At 50.6% G+C, this 14,962-nt stretch overlaps 1 protein-coding gene across 1 annotated transcript in view; it reads right to left on the minus strand.

Annotated features, from left to right (window-relative positions):
* Nucleotides 1-43: 43 nt before the first annotated feature.
* Nucleotides 44-14,962, minus strand: part of ZAN (zonadhesin) — a 33,792-nt gene continuing 18,873 nt past the window's right edge. The window contains exons 25-40 of the mRNA XM_081299428.1: nt 14,127-14,377; nt 13,863-14,027; nt 13,553-13,677; nt 12,667-13,256; nt 7,874-8,085; nt 6,929-7,067; nt 6,291-6,541; nt 5,955-6,090; nt 5,589-5,760; nt 5,162-5,335; nt 4,786-4,925; nt 4,168-4,367; nt 3,933-4,071; nt 3,431-3,571; nt 2,510-2,624; nt 44-2,403 (exon numbers count right to left, since the gene is read on the minus strand). Coding sequence (XP_081155554.1) covers nt 2,316-2,403; nt 2,510-2,624; nt 3,431-3,571; nt 3,933-4,071; nt 4,168-4,367; nt 4,786-4,925; nt 5,162-5,335; nt 5,589-5,760; nt 5,955-6,090; nt 6,291-6,541; nt 6,929-7,067; nt 7,874-8,085; nt 12,667-13,256; nt 13,553-13,677; nt 13,863-14,027; nt 14,127-14,377 — 3,038 coding nt within the window. The 3' untranslated portion in view covers nt 44-2,315. The remainder of the gene's footprint in view (nt 2,404-2,509; nt 2,625-3,430; nt 3,572-3,932; nt 4,072-4,167; nt 4,368-4,785; nt 4,926-5,161; nt 5,336-5,588; nt 5,761-5,954; nt 6,091-6,290; nt 6,542-6,928; nt 7,068-7,873; nt 8,086-12,666; nt 13,257-13,552; nt 13,678-13,862; nt 14,028-14,126; nt 14,378-14,962) is intronic.

Raw genomic sequence — 14,962 nt, forward strand, 5'->3', positions numbered from 1 at the left:
ACTCGGTTCCCAGCTCGGGGTGTGTTTGAGATGGTGGGGTGGGGGCCTTGGGAGATGAGTCACCGGCAGCTGCTTCTAACCGCTCCAGCTAGCTGTGCCAAGAGCCTGGGGCATCTCCGGGGTGGGGCTGCCCCCTCCCACCCCTGCCTGGTTCCTCTTAGCCCTGGCAGGGGGCTGTGAGGGAGGGAGGCCTTGAGCCCATAGCCCTGCCCTGCAGCCCTCTGAAAGGGAGGGGGCATGGCTGGAGGGGGAGACAGATGTGGGCCAGATGTTGACAGCTGGGGTTGGCTGAGAGGCCACTGGGGAGAGAAGGTACTGGCTGTGGGGGAAGGGAAGAGGTGGGAGTGGCTGAAGGGGCCCCCCACGTGTGTGCTGGATGGCGGGCAGTTGGAGGACAATTCCCTCATTCAGTATGCCGCCTAGGCAGGTTCTCCCAGCCTGGGGAGCGAGGGACCAACTGAGAGTCTGCCCACCCCCATCCCCCACTCGTCCTCCCCACACTGGAAGATGAGGCTGGGGTCTACCCCCACTCCTGCTCTGCTCTGCCTCCTCTCCCTCCCAGCAGGACACCAGCAGGCAGGCTCTGGCCAGCCCCACTACCTGAAGCAGCTTTTTTCCACTTCTGCTTCCCATCGCCCCCTGTTGTCATGTTGGGGTCAGTGCAGGTTGGGCCCGGGACAGTGAGCTGGTTCCACCTCCTCAGCCCTCTTACAGAGTCCCTAACGCTCTTGGGTCCTCTGCCCCTTCTCTCCCTTGGCGATGTATTTTGATTCCCCAAGATGGGGTGGAAGGGATTCTGTCCTGCTTGAGGGAGTAGGTCCACCCAGAGGCCAGCATCCCCAACCCTCTGCCCCCTGCCAAACAGACTTCCCGGCTAGATAAGGTAACCTTCCAGGGCTGCTGGGGGAAGGAATAAAGGTTAAGGCTGTAGGACAGAAATGGAGCCCAGGCAAAGATGAAGTACAGGTGCAGGAGCGGAGCTGGGGGCAGGCAGCAGCAGGAGCCCACGATGCCCCGCTCAGTTCCAGAGGCTGCCCTGCTGCCCCATGTGTGGAGCTCCTCCACCAAGGGAGTGAGAGCCATGCCAGGCAGGGTGGCCAGCCCAATGCACCCCTTCTTTCCTGGGCCCTTTCCCCATTAGGTTGCTGAAGGGCTGGTCTACTAGGGTAAGCACAGAGTCACATCTTTGGAGTATCTCGGTCTATTCTGCTCCAACAGACCCAGACCCAGGTTCCGGACTGTCAGGGACCTACACCCTCCCCCAGCTGACCACCGCAGGCCTCCCTGTCTCCCTTAGAGCCCAAGCAGGATGGGACAGCCTGTCTTCTCAGGCTACCTGATGGGAGGACGGATGGAGCCCCTCACCCGCAAGGGAGGGGCAGAAAGTAAGCCCCTCAATCTCACCCTGGGCTGGGGGTTGTCCCACTCCTCCAAAACTGGCCCCAACCCCACCCTCAGTTCCCAAAGTAACTCTCAGGCCCTTTGAGGGGATGGAGAAATGGGGAGGGTGGGCTCTTTCCCTGAGGGCCATTCACTTCACGAAAGAGCCACAACCCCATCCTTAGCCTTCACTCAGGGGTGAGTTTCATCAGGGGTGGTGCCTGGAGGCTGAGGCAGGAGGACTACAAGTTCCAGGCCAGCCTCAGCAATTGAGCAAGGCCCTAAGCAATTTAGCAAGACCCTGTAAAAATAAAAAAGCGCTGGGGGTTTGGCTTAGTGGTAAAGCACCTCGGAGTTCAATCCCCAGTACTCCCCCCTTCCCTAAATACAGAGAGGGCTTCTCAAATGACTTTTTATTCCCCTTAGTGGGGAACTCAGAGGCTTGTCTTCCAAGAAGCAGGGTTCCTGAGTAAAGATGGACTTGTGGCGCCTTTTCTCCTGTACCCCAGGCCACAGGCTTCATTCTACCTACTTCCCTGCCTTCTGCCTTTCCTGTTGATGGTGTCTCCCAGAGCTGAATGGCTATTCCCATGGCTTCTTCTAAGGGACAAGCTGCTTTCCTCCTCAGATCTAGCCACCCTGCCACTCCTGCTGGGGATTGAACCCAGTGCCTCATGCATGCTAAGCTCTCCTAATGGGCCACATCCCAGCCCAATAGCACCCAGGCCTTGGCCCCCACCACTCTCCCTCCAGTTTCAACTCCAAAGACCCACCTCACAGACCACTACTTCTGCCATAATCACAGAAATTCAGAACTCAAAAATAAAAATTTTTTTAATGTCCACAACTGACAATAATAACTCAGAACCGAGTGGCTCTGAAGGCAGCCTGAGGAACACTGAGGAAAATGGAGAAAACCGGCCTCCAAAGTGGACTCAGCTCTGGATGTGCAGGTGCTGGCCCCAGAATGGGCTCTCACCTGTGTCCTCCAACTGGCCTCTGTTCTGGTCCTTCATTTTCTCCCTAGGAGGCAGTGGAGAGCAGGTGTGGCCTACAGTGAGGCCTGTCCTTCCCCACACCCCTGTTGACCTATCCCACCTGGCTCTCCTCACCCCTGCCCAGGACTCACCTCCTCTTCCTCCTCCTCCTCCTCATCCTGTAAACACACTCTCTGATCGCTGCTGACACTATGACCACCGCGGGCACCAGCATACCCAGCAGGATGGCCACAAAGTTGGATGCTTCTGGATACAGGAAGAGAAACAGGAATGTGGGTGGGAAGAAGGCAGTCCTGTTGGTCTGAGGGACCTCATCTCCCTAAATGTCTGGGCGTAGCTGGTTCTCCCTCCTGCCCTCCACCCCCAGCAGCCCTTTCTGGTTCAAGCAACTCCCAGAAGCCTTGACAGTAGGTCCCCAGAGTCTCAGGTATCATCCCTGCCAGGGTTTCTCAAAACATCCCCAGAAACACTTCCACCAGCCAGGACCTGGCTGTTTGTTACAAAAGCAGATTTCTGGGCCCACTTCAGACCTACTGAACCTAAATCTCTGGGTGTAAGTCCTGGAACATGTTAAACAAGTTACCCGCTACCCAGTCTTGCGTAGAACAAACTTGGGGAGAACCATTGCCCCAGTGGCACAGTGGAATTTGAGCTTTGGGTAGGAAAAAATAGTAAAAAGTCCAGAAAGGCCTAAAGGGACCCAGATGGGGGAAATAATGGGGCGAGGCAAATCCCTTAGGGGAGGGAGGAAATGGAAAGTTAGGGCTTGAAGAGAAGATTCCAGAGCATGGGAATAAGAGGTGGGCACAGGGCCTAGTTGAGGACCCCCTATCTTGCTAATCTCTAGGGATCATTATGCTATAATCCCTATTATACTTGATATATATATTATTATATATAAATGCTGTAATAATTTATTACCTATTATATATATTGATAGATATTATAATATCTGTAATCTATATCTATAATAGATATGTGTTAATATTATGCATTTAAAACAATTCTATGGTGGCTGTCCGTGGGGCCTGGGGCCTGGGCTCTGCCCTCACCTGGCTTTTTAGGGGGAGGGATGTCCCGCGGCTCCGTGCACAGGGCTCCCCCATAGCCAACCTCACATTCACAGATGAAGCTGGCCCCCTGCTCCAGACACTGACCATCGTTCTGACAGGGGTTCGGAAGACACGGGGTTTCTGCAAGATTGGAGGGCTGTGAGGGGCCAGGTGATTCTCAGTGCAGGGGAGGCAAGGCTGGAGGCTGGACCCAGGAAGGCAGCAGCGCCTCCAGAGCCCGGCGCTAGCCCCAGCCTGGGCTCTGGGGAAATGCTTAACCTTTCTTCATACCCACAAGATGGGTACGCTGTGCTTGCCATCAGGTGCTGTAGAAAAGGACTAAAGGGACAGGGCTTTGTAGGTAACAGATACTCAGGGAGGGAAAGGTCCTTTTCCTTTTTTCTTTCTTAAAAAGAGAGGCAGGACTTCCTGACAGCCACGTGGGAACTCTGAGCAGAGGATGGGGTGGGGAGCAACTTGGAGCAGAGAGATCCAGGCTCACCTCGGAAGCAGCCGCGGGTGAAGTTGCCTAGGGTGCAGATCTCCTCAGAGCTGCAGCCGAAGGGCTCACACATCAGGACCCCTGAGCTGGCACAGGTACAGCGCTCAGAGCAATCCTCAGTCACAAAGCTGTCACCCAGCTGGAAAGGAGAAGGGCAGAGTTGGGGTTCTGGTTTCATGCTGGGTCTGGCTCTGTGCACCTTGGCTTCCGTGGGCCACCCGCTGCCAGCCCCAACCTGGTAATAGGCACCGTCTCTGGTGCAGCCGCAGTCAGCTAGCGGGAGGCTCTGGGCACCACTGTAGGCGTAGCCTGGGAGGTTGGCGCAGCCTTCCACGCAGGGGCCCTCACAGTCCCCAAGGGTCACCAGGTTGGCACAGGACACCGGGCAGGGCATCATGCAGCTCTGATACACGGTATTCGCTGGACATGTCATGGCTGAGGGGACAGAGACATGGCCAAGAGTTGGAGCCAGCCAAAAAGGCATGGGGCTATGGGACAGTGGGGCTGAAGGTGGAAGAGGGGGTGCAAGATGGCTGCCTGGAGGCAGGAAAGCCAGAGGAACAGGTACCCCATCTGAGGGGTTCATCTGGAACATGAGCACAGGGAAGGAGCTCAAAGGACAGAGGCGGGTGCAGGAGAGGAGGAAGGGGATGCAGTGATGGGAGGAGGAGGCTCCCTGGGGGGTGGGAAAGGGTCAGGTGGAAAAGACAGCTGCTTTCAGCTTGTTGAGAACTGAGGGGCAGAGGAACCAAGACAGGAAGCCCGAGGTGAGGACCGTGGTGGGAGAAGGGTCAGGCAGGGAATGGCTGGCAGAGGAGTCAAGGTCAGCTGCCAGGCAGGGGCAGTGCCTCACCACAGCGGGTGTGGTCCCGCCAGCTGGTTAGGCTGGCGCCCGCTTCTTGACAGGTGATGGCATACCCGCTGAAAACCTGGCAGCGCAGCTCCTCTTGGTCATTGGGGTCCTGGGCTGTACACAGATCAACCACACAGTGCCTGGAGTCGAGAGGGAGGGGAGAGGGGGCTGTCACAGACAGGGAGGCAAGGACCCCTGCAGAAGTGGGCTTGAAGCCCCTCACAGAAGACATTGGGCAGTGTCAAGGGAGGGTCACCAAGAAGTGAGGCCACAGGGAGAAGGAAGGGAAGCGAGGCTGGGGGTCAGACAGCAGGACCCAGTGAAAGGCTGGAGCAGGAACTGAGGCCATGCTTGCAAGTCCTGGGCCCTGACTCACTCCTGGAAAGGCTCTGGGGCCACAGTCTGGTGACAGGCAGCAAAGGGACCCTCAGGGTCCACCAGCACACTACAGGCCTGGGTGCTATTGATGAGTGCCAGCTGCTCCAAGCTGCATGCCAACCCTAGGGAGCTGGAATCTGCTTGTTGTCTCTCTTCCTCCTTGGGTATGGCCCTGGAAGGGAGAAGCCAAGGACCAGGTGAGGCCCTGGAGGAAGGTGAACTTGGGGAGGAACAACTGGGGACAGAAGCTAAGGGAAGGGCAGGACCCACTGGGATTTCCATTGAGCAGGTGCCCGCCCCCCAATGTCAGTACGAGAAGTGGTAGAAGGTGAAGTAGTGAGGCCTCTGTCCACTAGAACCGAAAACCAGAATGGGAGGGTAGCAGCCGTGGTCAGACCCTGGTCCTCCTGAGCCCCAGCACTCACCTTGGGGAACGTGAGAGAGGCTCATCCGCATTCGCCTCCCAGCTGTTGCCAAAGACATAGAGGTTCTGGGTGAGACTGCCATCCGGCAGTATGAACTCATTGGTGCGGTTCCCGTCATAGTTCCCACACATGCCACGCACCAGCCCCTGGTACATGCTGGGCAGGGTGATCACTGTGGGAGCAAGAGGGTGCCCTGCAGTGAGCCCCCCATGCTGGGCCCCCACCTCCTCCTGGGTCCCCAACTTGAGCTGGGGGCCCTATTCCCAGGCAAGGCTTCTCTCCTCACGATGAGCCCGTCTATGCAGGGCATTCTCACCCCCACCCCAGAACTGTGCCCTCCACTCTCTGTCCCCCTCTCTCTGGTACCTGCGTTGATCCTTGCACCACCACCCAAGCTGACGACCAGCTCAAAGTCAGTGACCAGAAAGAGCCGCTGGCCATGCATGGTGACCTGCAGGCGCTCATTGGGACTGTAGGGGTAGGCCATCTTCTGGTTGTTGACCTGGGGGGGAGGAAAGGTGGACAGGCACTGCAGGGCATGTTGGAGCAAGCTGGCCCTCTGCTGCTCTGGCCTGTGCCTGGCTTTGCCCATATTCTCCCTCTCTCTGTATGTCATTCAGTGGTTCAATCATCCAGGAACCTCCCAGAAGCAAGGCGCCTGCTTCACCAGCTTTAGGTGGTCTCAGCCTGACTCCTACTAACCAGAAGCGTCAGTCCAGCCTGGAACTGGACTTTATAGCCATAGACGAAGGTGATCACTTCATGCAAGAAGATCAGGCCCGGGACCGAGGAATACACCTTGTTACGTCCCTCCACAACCAGCTTCTCCAGCCCTTCAGGGAGCTTGTCCACTGTCTTTACCAGGATGTAGGTCATGCGACCCTGGAAGAGGTAGCTGAACCTATCAAATGTGCGGTAATGGGGGTCCCCGTAGACAGAGCATTGATCCGATTCTGCCAAGAAAGGCAAACACTGAGAAGGGACCCTGCCCAGATATGAGTCCTGGGAATCCCTCCTACCATGGCACCTCCTGTCACTTCTCTCTTGGGCCCTGGGCTCCCTGGATACTTGACCTTCAACTTCTTCCCTCTCTAGCCCCATTGCAACCTTCTTCTGGATCTTCTCACCCTCCTCTCTCTTTTTGACCTTAAGGTAGGGGGTCCTGAGAGGATCTATAACTTACCTGTGACCAGAGTTGGCAGAAGCCAGGCCTCCTGATCCCATTGCCCACCCCGTGACTACCGTACTTGGCACCTTCTCCCGGCTAAGTTCCTGTTTGGCCCCTCACTCCTCCTGGGTCCCAGGTGCACCCCTTTCCCCTTTCCCCAGCAGTTCCCTACTGTCAGGGACGCAATTGTTGATTCCTTCCTTGTGCTGGCAGTGAGACTGAGCGGGACAGTGGAAGGTCTTACACAGAATGCTTCCTCCTACGCAGGAACAAGTCTGCGTACAGCCCGTGGAGATCCAGGTCTTGCCTATCTGTAGAAACCACCAGAAAAGAAAGAAAGGGAGGAAGGAAGGGTGAGTTCTCCTCCTCTCACTCCTTCAGTCTAAGCCCACTGTCTCAAGAGCTCACAGTCAGCCTCTGTATCTATGGGTTGGATCCAACCAGACTTGGATAGAAATATTTGAAAAAAAAATTGCATTTGCGCCAAATTTGTCATTATTCCCTAAAGAATACAGCATGACAATATTTACATGACATTAACATTATATATACTAGCTATTACATGTTGTCTAGAGATGATGTAAACTCTATAAGAAAGATGTGCAAATGTTCTGTGCAAATACTATGCTATTTTATGAAAGGGACTTGAATGTCCACAGATTTTGGTATTGTTGGGAGTCCTGGATCAATTGTTCTCATGGATATACAGGAACTAATGCATTAACCCTGGGGAGAAGCAGTTACAGTGCCATTTGGATCTTTATGTCCCTATATCCTACCCAAAGGCATTGTTCTTGGTGTCTTACATATGCTCTTCAGGACCCATTTTACAAAAGAGAAAACTGAGGCATCAGAGGTCATCTGACTCATCAGGGGTCTAAACAGGATTCAAACACAGATCATCCCACACAAAGGCCATGCTCTTTCTGCTATAAACTTCTGTGCCCAGTTGTATGGATTCCTCACCTCCCAAACCCAAACCATGTTCCACCTGCCTTCACACCCCAGGGCTAGCCATAGAGACAAGGGTGCCCCAGGCTGAGAGGTTGAGGAAAGAAAAAGTACAATCCTCAAGGTTTGTGACCCCCCCACACTCCCATTTCCTCTGCCCACTCACAGGGATGGTGCCACCCTGGGCGTCCTTGCAGCTACAACTACTTTTGGGCATACACTTGTCCCCATTCAGCACATAGCCAGACTGACAGAGGCAACCTTCAGCACAGCTGGAAGGGCCTCTGCTATTCATGCAGTGGCCATCCGGGTTCAAGCAGGAAGATGGGCAGGAGGGAAGGCAGTTACTGTAGCTGGAATGGGCCGGGCATTCCAGAGCTGTAGGGTGGAAAAGAAACTTGGGTAAGTGGAAGGGACCAGAGGTTGTCTAAGAGGTCAGGGCCTCTAGAAACCAGGCTAGGGGTAATGACGAACAAGGCTTGGGGTTTCTCTCCTTATTCATTCATCAAACATTTGCTGAGTGTGGGTTGTGTGCCAGGACCTGAGGGGAAAAAAAAGTTAGAAGCACTCCTCCAGGCTGTGCAAGGGCCTGGGTTCTATGCCCAGCACCATTAAAGTCAAAGAATGGCTCTCCGGAGTCTGTGTGGGAGACTGAGGTCCCCTGCAATAGCAGCACAACCTTGATGTGCATGGTATGTATGTGACTAGCAGATGTGTTCCAGGCATATTGGTGGCACAGAGCAGGGAGGTATCAACTCTGTCAGGGGAGCTCAAGAAAGGACTCTAGAAGAAAGTGTGAACAAAGGGAAATGTATACCATGTTCATGGACAGGAAGAGCCAGCAACATGCAGATGTCATTTCTCCCCCAGTGAATTTATAAATTTAATGTGACCCCAATAAAAAAGACCAACCAGGTTGTGTGTGTATGTTTGTGTAGACAAAGTGTTTTTTTTTTTAATATTTATTTTTTAGTTTTTCAGCGGACACAACATCTTTCTTTGTATGTGGTGCTGAGGATCGAACCAGGGCCGCACGCATGCCAGGCGAGTGCGCTACCACTTGAGCCACATCCCCAGCCCTAGACAAAGTGGTTTTAAAACTGAGATAAAGATACAAGCAAACTGAAAAAAAAATAAGCAAACTATAAAGGCCAGGAAAACTTTTTTTTTCTTTTTCTTTCTTTTTTCTTTTTTTTTTTTGGTGTGTGTAAGGATCATGGGGATTGAACCCAGGTATGCTTTACTACTGAGTCACATCCCAGTCTTTTTATTTTTTTTAAGACAGGTCACTAAGTTGCTTAGGGCCTCAACACATTGCCTAGGTTGACCTTAAACTTGTGATCTTCCCATCTCTGCCTCTGAGTCCCTAGGATTACAGGAGTGCACCTCTGTGCCCTGTACCAGGACAACTTTTAAATAGCAGTGATTAGTGAAGGTCCCTACCCCAAATTAAAACACATTTTAGATTCCCAATGATCACAGCATGTTACCGGTACATGAAGATACAGATGAACCTTTGAAGCAAGAGATAAAATATACAACTGGGCATGATGGTGCACACTGTAATCCCAGTGACTTGGGAAACTGATTACAAGTTTAAAGCCAGCCTCAGCAACTTAGTGAGGCCCTAAGCAGCTTAACTAGACCCTGTCTCAACATAAAAAAATAAAAATAAAAAGGGCTGGGGGGGGCTGGGGATGTGGCTCAAGTGGTAGCACGCTCGCCTTGCATGCGTGCGGCCCGGGTTCGATCCTCAGCACCACATACCAACAAAGATGTTGTGTCCTCCGAGAACTAAAAAATAAATATTAAAAATTAAAAAAAAATAATAAAATAAAAAGGGCTGGGGATGTGGCACATCTGTGTTCTATCCCCAGTAGCAAAATTAATGAATAAAATTTAAAAATTTAGGGGCTGGGGATGTGGCTCAAGCGGTAGCGCGCTCGCCTGGCATGCATGCGACCCGGGTTCGATCCTCAGCACCACATACCAAAAAAGATGTTGTGTCTGCCGAGAAGTAAAAAATAAAAATAAATAAATAAATAAAAAATTTAAAAATTTAAAAACCAGATACAGATCCAAGCATATATGAAAATTTAGTATTTGATAAATTGTAGCATCTCAGTTGGCAGGGAAAGCTAGTCGAGTTATTTAATAGTGCAGAAACAACTTGTTTGCCTTCTGGAAAAAATTAAACAAAGTTGATTCATATCTCATTCTACATGCCAGGCTAATTCCTCATGGGTCAAAAATTTAAACATAAAAAAGAAACCATAAAAATCCTAGAGCACAGCATGAGCCAAAAAAATTTTAAAAAATCTAACTTTGGTGGGGACAGCATCTGTAACTATGGTCTCAGATACAGAAACCATGAAACAGGGATTAATATTTTTTAGGGTTGGGGATGTAGCTTCATGGTAAAGTGCTCCTCTAGCATGTGCAAGACCCTGGATTCAATCCCTAGCACCACAAGAAAGAAAAAAAAAAACACAACTTCAGTTCCATAAAAATGTTTTTTCTTCTGCATGGCAAAAAAAGTAAAAAAGATTTTTTAAAAAGGAACTGGAAAAAAATTTGGAGCACTAATAAAGGGCTACTTTCCATAATAGATAAAGGACTTCTCTAAAATAGTTTGATAAAGACCAACAGCTTAGTGGAAAAATTGGAATGAACAAGATCAGAGAGCTTATAGGAAGGGAAATTCAATTGGCTCTTAAACATATGAAAGAATGTACAGTCTCGCTCACAATAAGAAAAATGCAAGTTAAGGTTCATTATTTTTCACATATTAGATTGTCAAGAATCCAAAAGGTTGGTGGCACACTGGCTTGGTGAGGATAGAGGGAGTGGAGACAGGCACTCTCGTATATTGCTTGTGGAAATGTAAATTCTTCAACTCCTTGGGAAGGCCATTTGGCAACACCTCTCCAAAGTACAAATGCATACAGTTCTGGTCCCAACAATTCCAGTTCCAGGAATTTTTCTTACACATAGAGTCACATACATAGAACACCATACGTGTGTTATTCCCCTGCAACACTGATTGCAAAAGCAAAAAGGTGGAAACAACCAGAAAGTCCCTCAAAGAAGAGCAATTAGATAAATTGTGATAAATCGGGATAGGGCTGAGGGTGTGGCTCAGTGGTATAGAGCTTTCAGAGCAAGTGTGAGGTACTGGGTTCCATCCCCAGAACTGCAAAAAGAAAATACTATATGATGGTCAGGTGTAGTGGCGTAGACCTGTAATCCAAGTGACTTGTGAGGCTGAGGGAGGATGATTGCAAGTTTGAGACCAGCCTCAGCAATTTAGTAAGACACTGTCTCAAGATAAAAAAAAAAAAAAAGAAAAAGGACTTGGAATATACATCAGTAGTTCAGTAGTAAAGCACCCCTGGGTTCAATCCTCAGTACAAAAAAAAAAAAAAAGAAAACAAGAAGGAAAAAAGAAATAGCTATATAATAATAGACTATTATGCAGCTGCAGAAGGTAATGAGGAAGCTCTTTACATACATGACATGGAAAGATCTCTAGATTATCAAAAATAAAGTACAAATTACTGCATCTAGTATGGTACTATTTATAAGACAAAAGGAGAAAATGAGGTATACTAATTTGAATTTGTTTATACAGTAAAAGGTCTTTGGAAAAATACTGAGATGTGAACTGGTCCCACAGGGTCAGGGAGTGGTGAGACTTCTCTCTGGGTATCTGTTTTTGTTTGTTCATTTTTGAAACAGGATCTTACTATGTTGTCCAGGCTGGACTCAAAACTCATGGGCTCAAGGGATCCTCCTGCCCATGTCTCAAGTGCTCGGACTACTGGTATGTACGACCATGCCTAATACTTTAAAGGTGTGTGTGTGTGTGTGTGTGTGTGTGTGTGTGTGTTGCCTGGCACAGTGGTACACCCTGTAATCCCAGTGATTTGGGAGGTTGAGGTAGGAGGATCACAAATTCAATGCTAGGCTAATACTTACTGAGACCCTGTTTCAAAACCAAAAGGGGGACTGGGGTTGTGGCTCAGCGGTAGAGCACTCGCCTTGCCCGTGTGAGACCCTGGGTTCAATCCTCAGCACCACACAAAAATAAGTAAGTGAAATAAAGGTACTGTGTCCAACTACAATTTTAAAAAATAAATAAATATAAAAAACACACACAAAAAAACAAAAACCAAAAAGGGCTGGGGATGTAGGTCAGTGGTAAAGTGCCCTGGGTTCAATCTCCAGCACCATAAAAACATAAACAAACAAAAAAATATATGGGAGGATGTGTGCAGGTTATACATAAATACTATGCCATTTTATATAAAGGAACTGAAGCATCCTCAGATTTTGGTATTCAGAGGGGTCCTGAAACCAATCCATCTCCTGTGCATACCAGAGAATAACTGTACTTACTAAAAAAAAGTGATGAATTGCTGCTTTAAATTTTAGAGGGTTCTTCTTTTAGATAGTGGTGATGGTTGTACAATTTTACAAAAATACTAAAAGAACACTTTAAAAATGTTGAATATCATGCTATGTGAATAAGCTCAGTTATAATTACTGTTTTTAAAGAGCTACAGAAGATGCCCAGCCTGAAGGGGGCGAAAAGACAGATCCTTCCAGACACCTGAGTGTGTGAAAACACAGGCCTGTGTGGGAAGGGAGTCGGAGAGAAGGGAGAGGCCAGGATGGTGGTCTCGGACACCACTGTGCCATGCTTGGACTTAACCCTGCAGGAGGAGAGTAGTCACACTTCCTTTGCTTGGGAAAATGGCATCAGTAAAGGAGCCGAGAAGCAGCTGCTCTGATACGAGGGGCTCTGGTTGGGAGGGGACTGTACCCAGTCCTTGTCAGAGATGACAAGTTCAGAAGTAGGTCAGGAGCAATCAGAGGGAGCATGAGGGAGCTCTAAGGAACAGGAGGGGAGAAACAGGGTGTGGGAGCAGACTAGGGGTGACAGAAGGGGATACTTACGGCAAAAGCTGCTGTTCCTCCAGACGGGGGGCTTGAGCCCCTGGGTCTTGCAGGCGGCCCCAAAGTCCTGGAAAACCAGGCAGAGGGCTCCCGTCAGGATTCCAGAGTCACAGAACTTGTCCCTACAGAGCTGCAGGTAGGGCTGGATGTCCACCTGGGCAGCACACTGGGCCCAGGCAGGGGCCTCAAGGGCTGCTTGGCAATTTCTCTGGGCTGTTTGGAAGTCGACTTGCTTGCAAAGGGCTTTCACTTTGCCCTTGGATTCCTCCTTGTGGCCCTGGGTTTCCGTCTTGTGGCCCTCCTTGTGGCCCTCGCTTTCCGTCCTGTGTTCCTCCCTGTGTTCCTCCTTGTGGCCCTGGCTTTCCATCCTGTGTTCCTCCTTGTGGCTCTCCTTGTGGCCCTCGCTTTCCGTCCTGTGTTCCTCCTTGTGGCCCTCCTTGTGGCCCTCGCTTTCCGGCCTGTGTTCCTCCTGGTGGCTCTGGCTTTCCGTCCTGTGTTCCTCCTTGTGGCCCTGGCTTTCCGTCCTGGGTTCCTCCTTGTTGCCTTGACTTTCCACTTTGTTCTGAGGTTGCTCTGAGGGCTTCTGGCAACTGGGAAGGGAAAAAAATGGATCAACAGAGGGGCAACCACTACCCTCCCTGTGAAGATGATGATCTGGCACTCCCAATGCACCTGAGAGAGTCTCTGGGACTCCCAAGCCTCCCAGCTTTCTAAGGGAACATTTCTGCATTTCCCCAAATAGGTTCCGGCAGCCCGTGAGACTCAGCAGGCACCCCCCGCCCCCAAATCACACACATGAAGGAACATTCTGGTCTCCCTATCCCAGGCTGGCCTTGCAGGGTCTGGTTAAGACCATTTTCTGAAAATGGTCTTAGGGGACAATTACGTTTGCTCAATGCCTTTGTCCTTCCAGCTGTTCATGAACTCAAAGTTGTTCTGGGCAAATTCTTCACTGGGCATCATGTGCTCGTCATCCACCTCACCATTGAAGTTGCCACACACACCGCACACCTGGGCGGGCAGAGGGCTTTTCAGTGCAGGGGAAGCTTAAGGGGAGTTTTCTCTGGAGCATCCTGCCCAGAGAACCACAGAGAGGTGCAGTGGGCAGCCCTCCTCCTACTGGCCACTGATCTCTCGTGGGGGATGGGGATGTTGCTCCCCCGCTCCCCACCAACAAGGTCAGGCCATACCCTCACCTTGTCATAATAGGCTACAGGGACTTTGATCTCTAAGAACTGGTTGCCATCAAAACGGACTTGTAGTCCATTATCAACATCGACGAAGGTGTTGGTGCCACTAGAAGTGATGCTGACCCCAGGGATCTGGGATGTGGCAGGAAGTGTGACTGTTACATCATTGATCTAAAGAGGAGGGTGGCACCTGTGAGTGGGAGGAAGGACCAGAGTCCCCTCCCCAGAGCTTGCTCCTCCTTCTGGGTCATGTCATCATGCCCAGCTCACCAGCACTTGGTGTTTCTTTTTCAGGATGATCTTAGAATTGAAGATGTTGATGTAGAGCTCAGGGAGGGAGATGGGACTGGTACTGTCTTGTTGGTTATAACTCTTGGCACTGATCTTGAAGAAAGGTAGGTTCATGTTGGGGTGGCACACTTTGACTAAGACTTGAGTGCAGATGTCCACAACGGCTTTATGGCTAACGCCATCAAAGCTCACAAACTGGGAACCCCCTGAGACCCGGCACACGCCCACATCTGGAGGGAAAGAGAGGTGGTTGAGACATCACTCCATCTCTGATAAGAACACTGTCCCAAGGGAAATGATCCTGTACTCTTCCTGCCTGGGAAGGCCAGGGAGCCCCAAGAAGGAAGGAGGACTTTGTTCAAGAAAAAAATCAAGGCCCAAGGCCCCAGACTGGTATGACTCTTAGAGGTAGAGGGGAGTGTAATTCTACCAGGAAGGGATTTATTATATGCAACCCAAGTTCACGGCTGCTGCAGGAGAAACATAGTTGCTCTGTTAGAATGTTTGTTCCCCAGAATTCATGCATTGGAAACTTAACTTCCAAAGTCATATGCTAGTGGTATTTGGAGGTGGTGCTTGATGCTAACCTGAGATGCTGCAGAGTCCCCACCAGCAAGAAGGCCCTCTCCAGATGCAGCCCTTCAAATTTGGACTTCCCAGCCTCCAAAATAAGAAGTGCATTTCCTGGGTGGGGTGTAGCTCAGTGGTAGAGCTCTTGGCTAGCATGGGCAAGACCCTGCATTCCATCCCCAGCACCAAAAGAAGGGAAGGCAGGAAATAAGACATTTCTTTATAAATTATCCAGTCTCCTGCAT

Source organism: Spermophilus citellus (genome assembly GCF_964194105.1).
Source record: "Spermophilus citellus genome assembly, chromosome: 6".
NCBI lineage: Eukaryota > Metazoa > Chordata > Mammalia > Rodentia > Sciuridae > Spermophilus > Spermophilus citellus.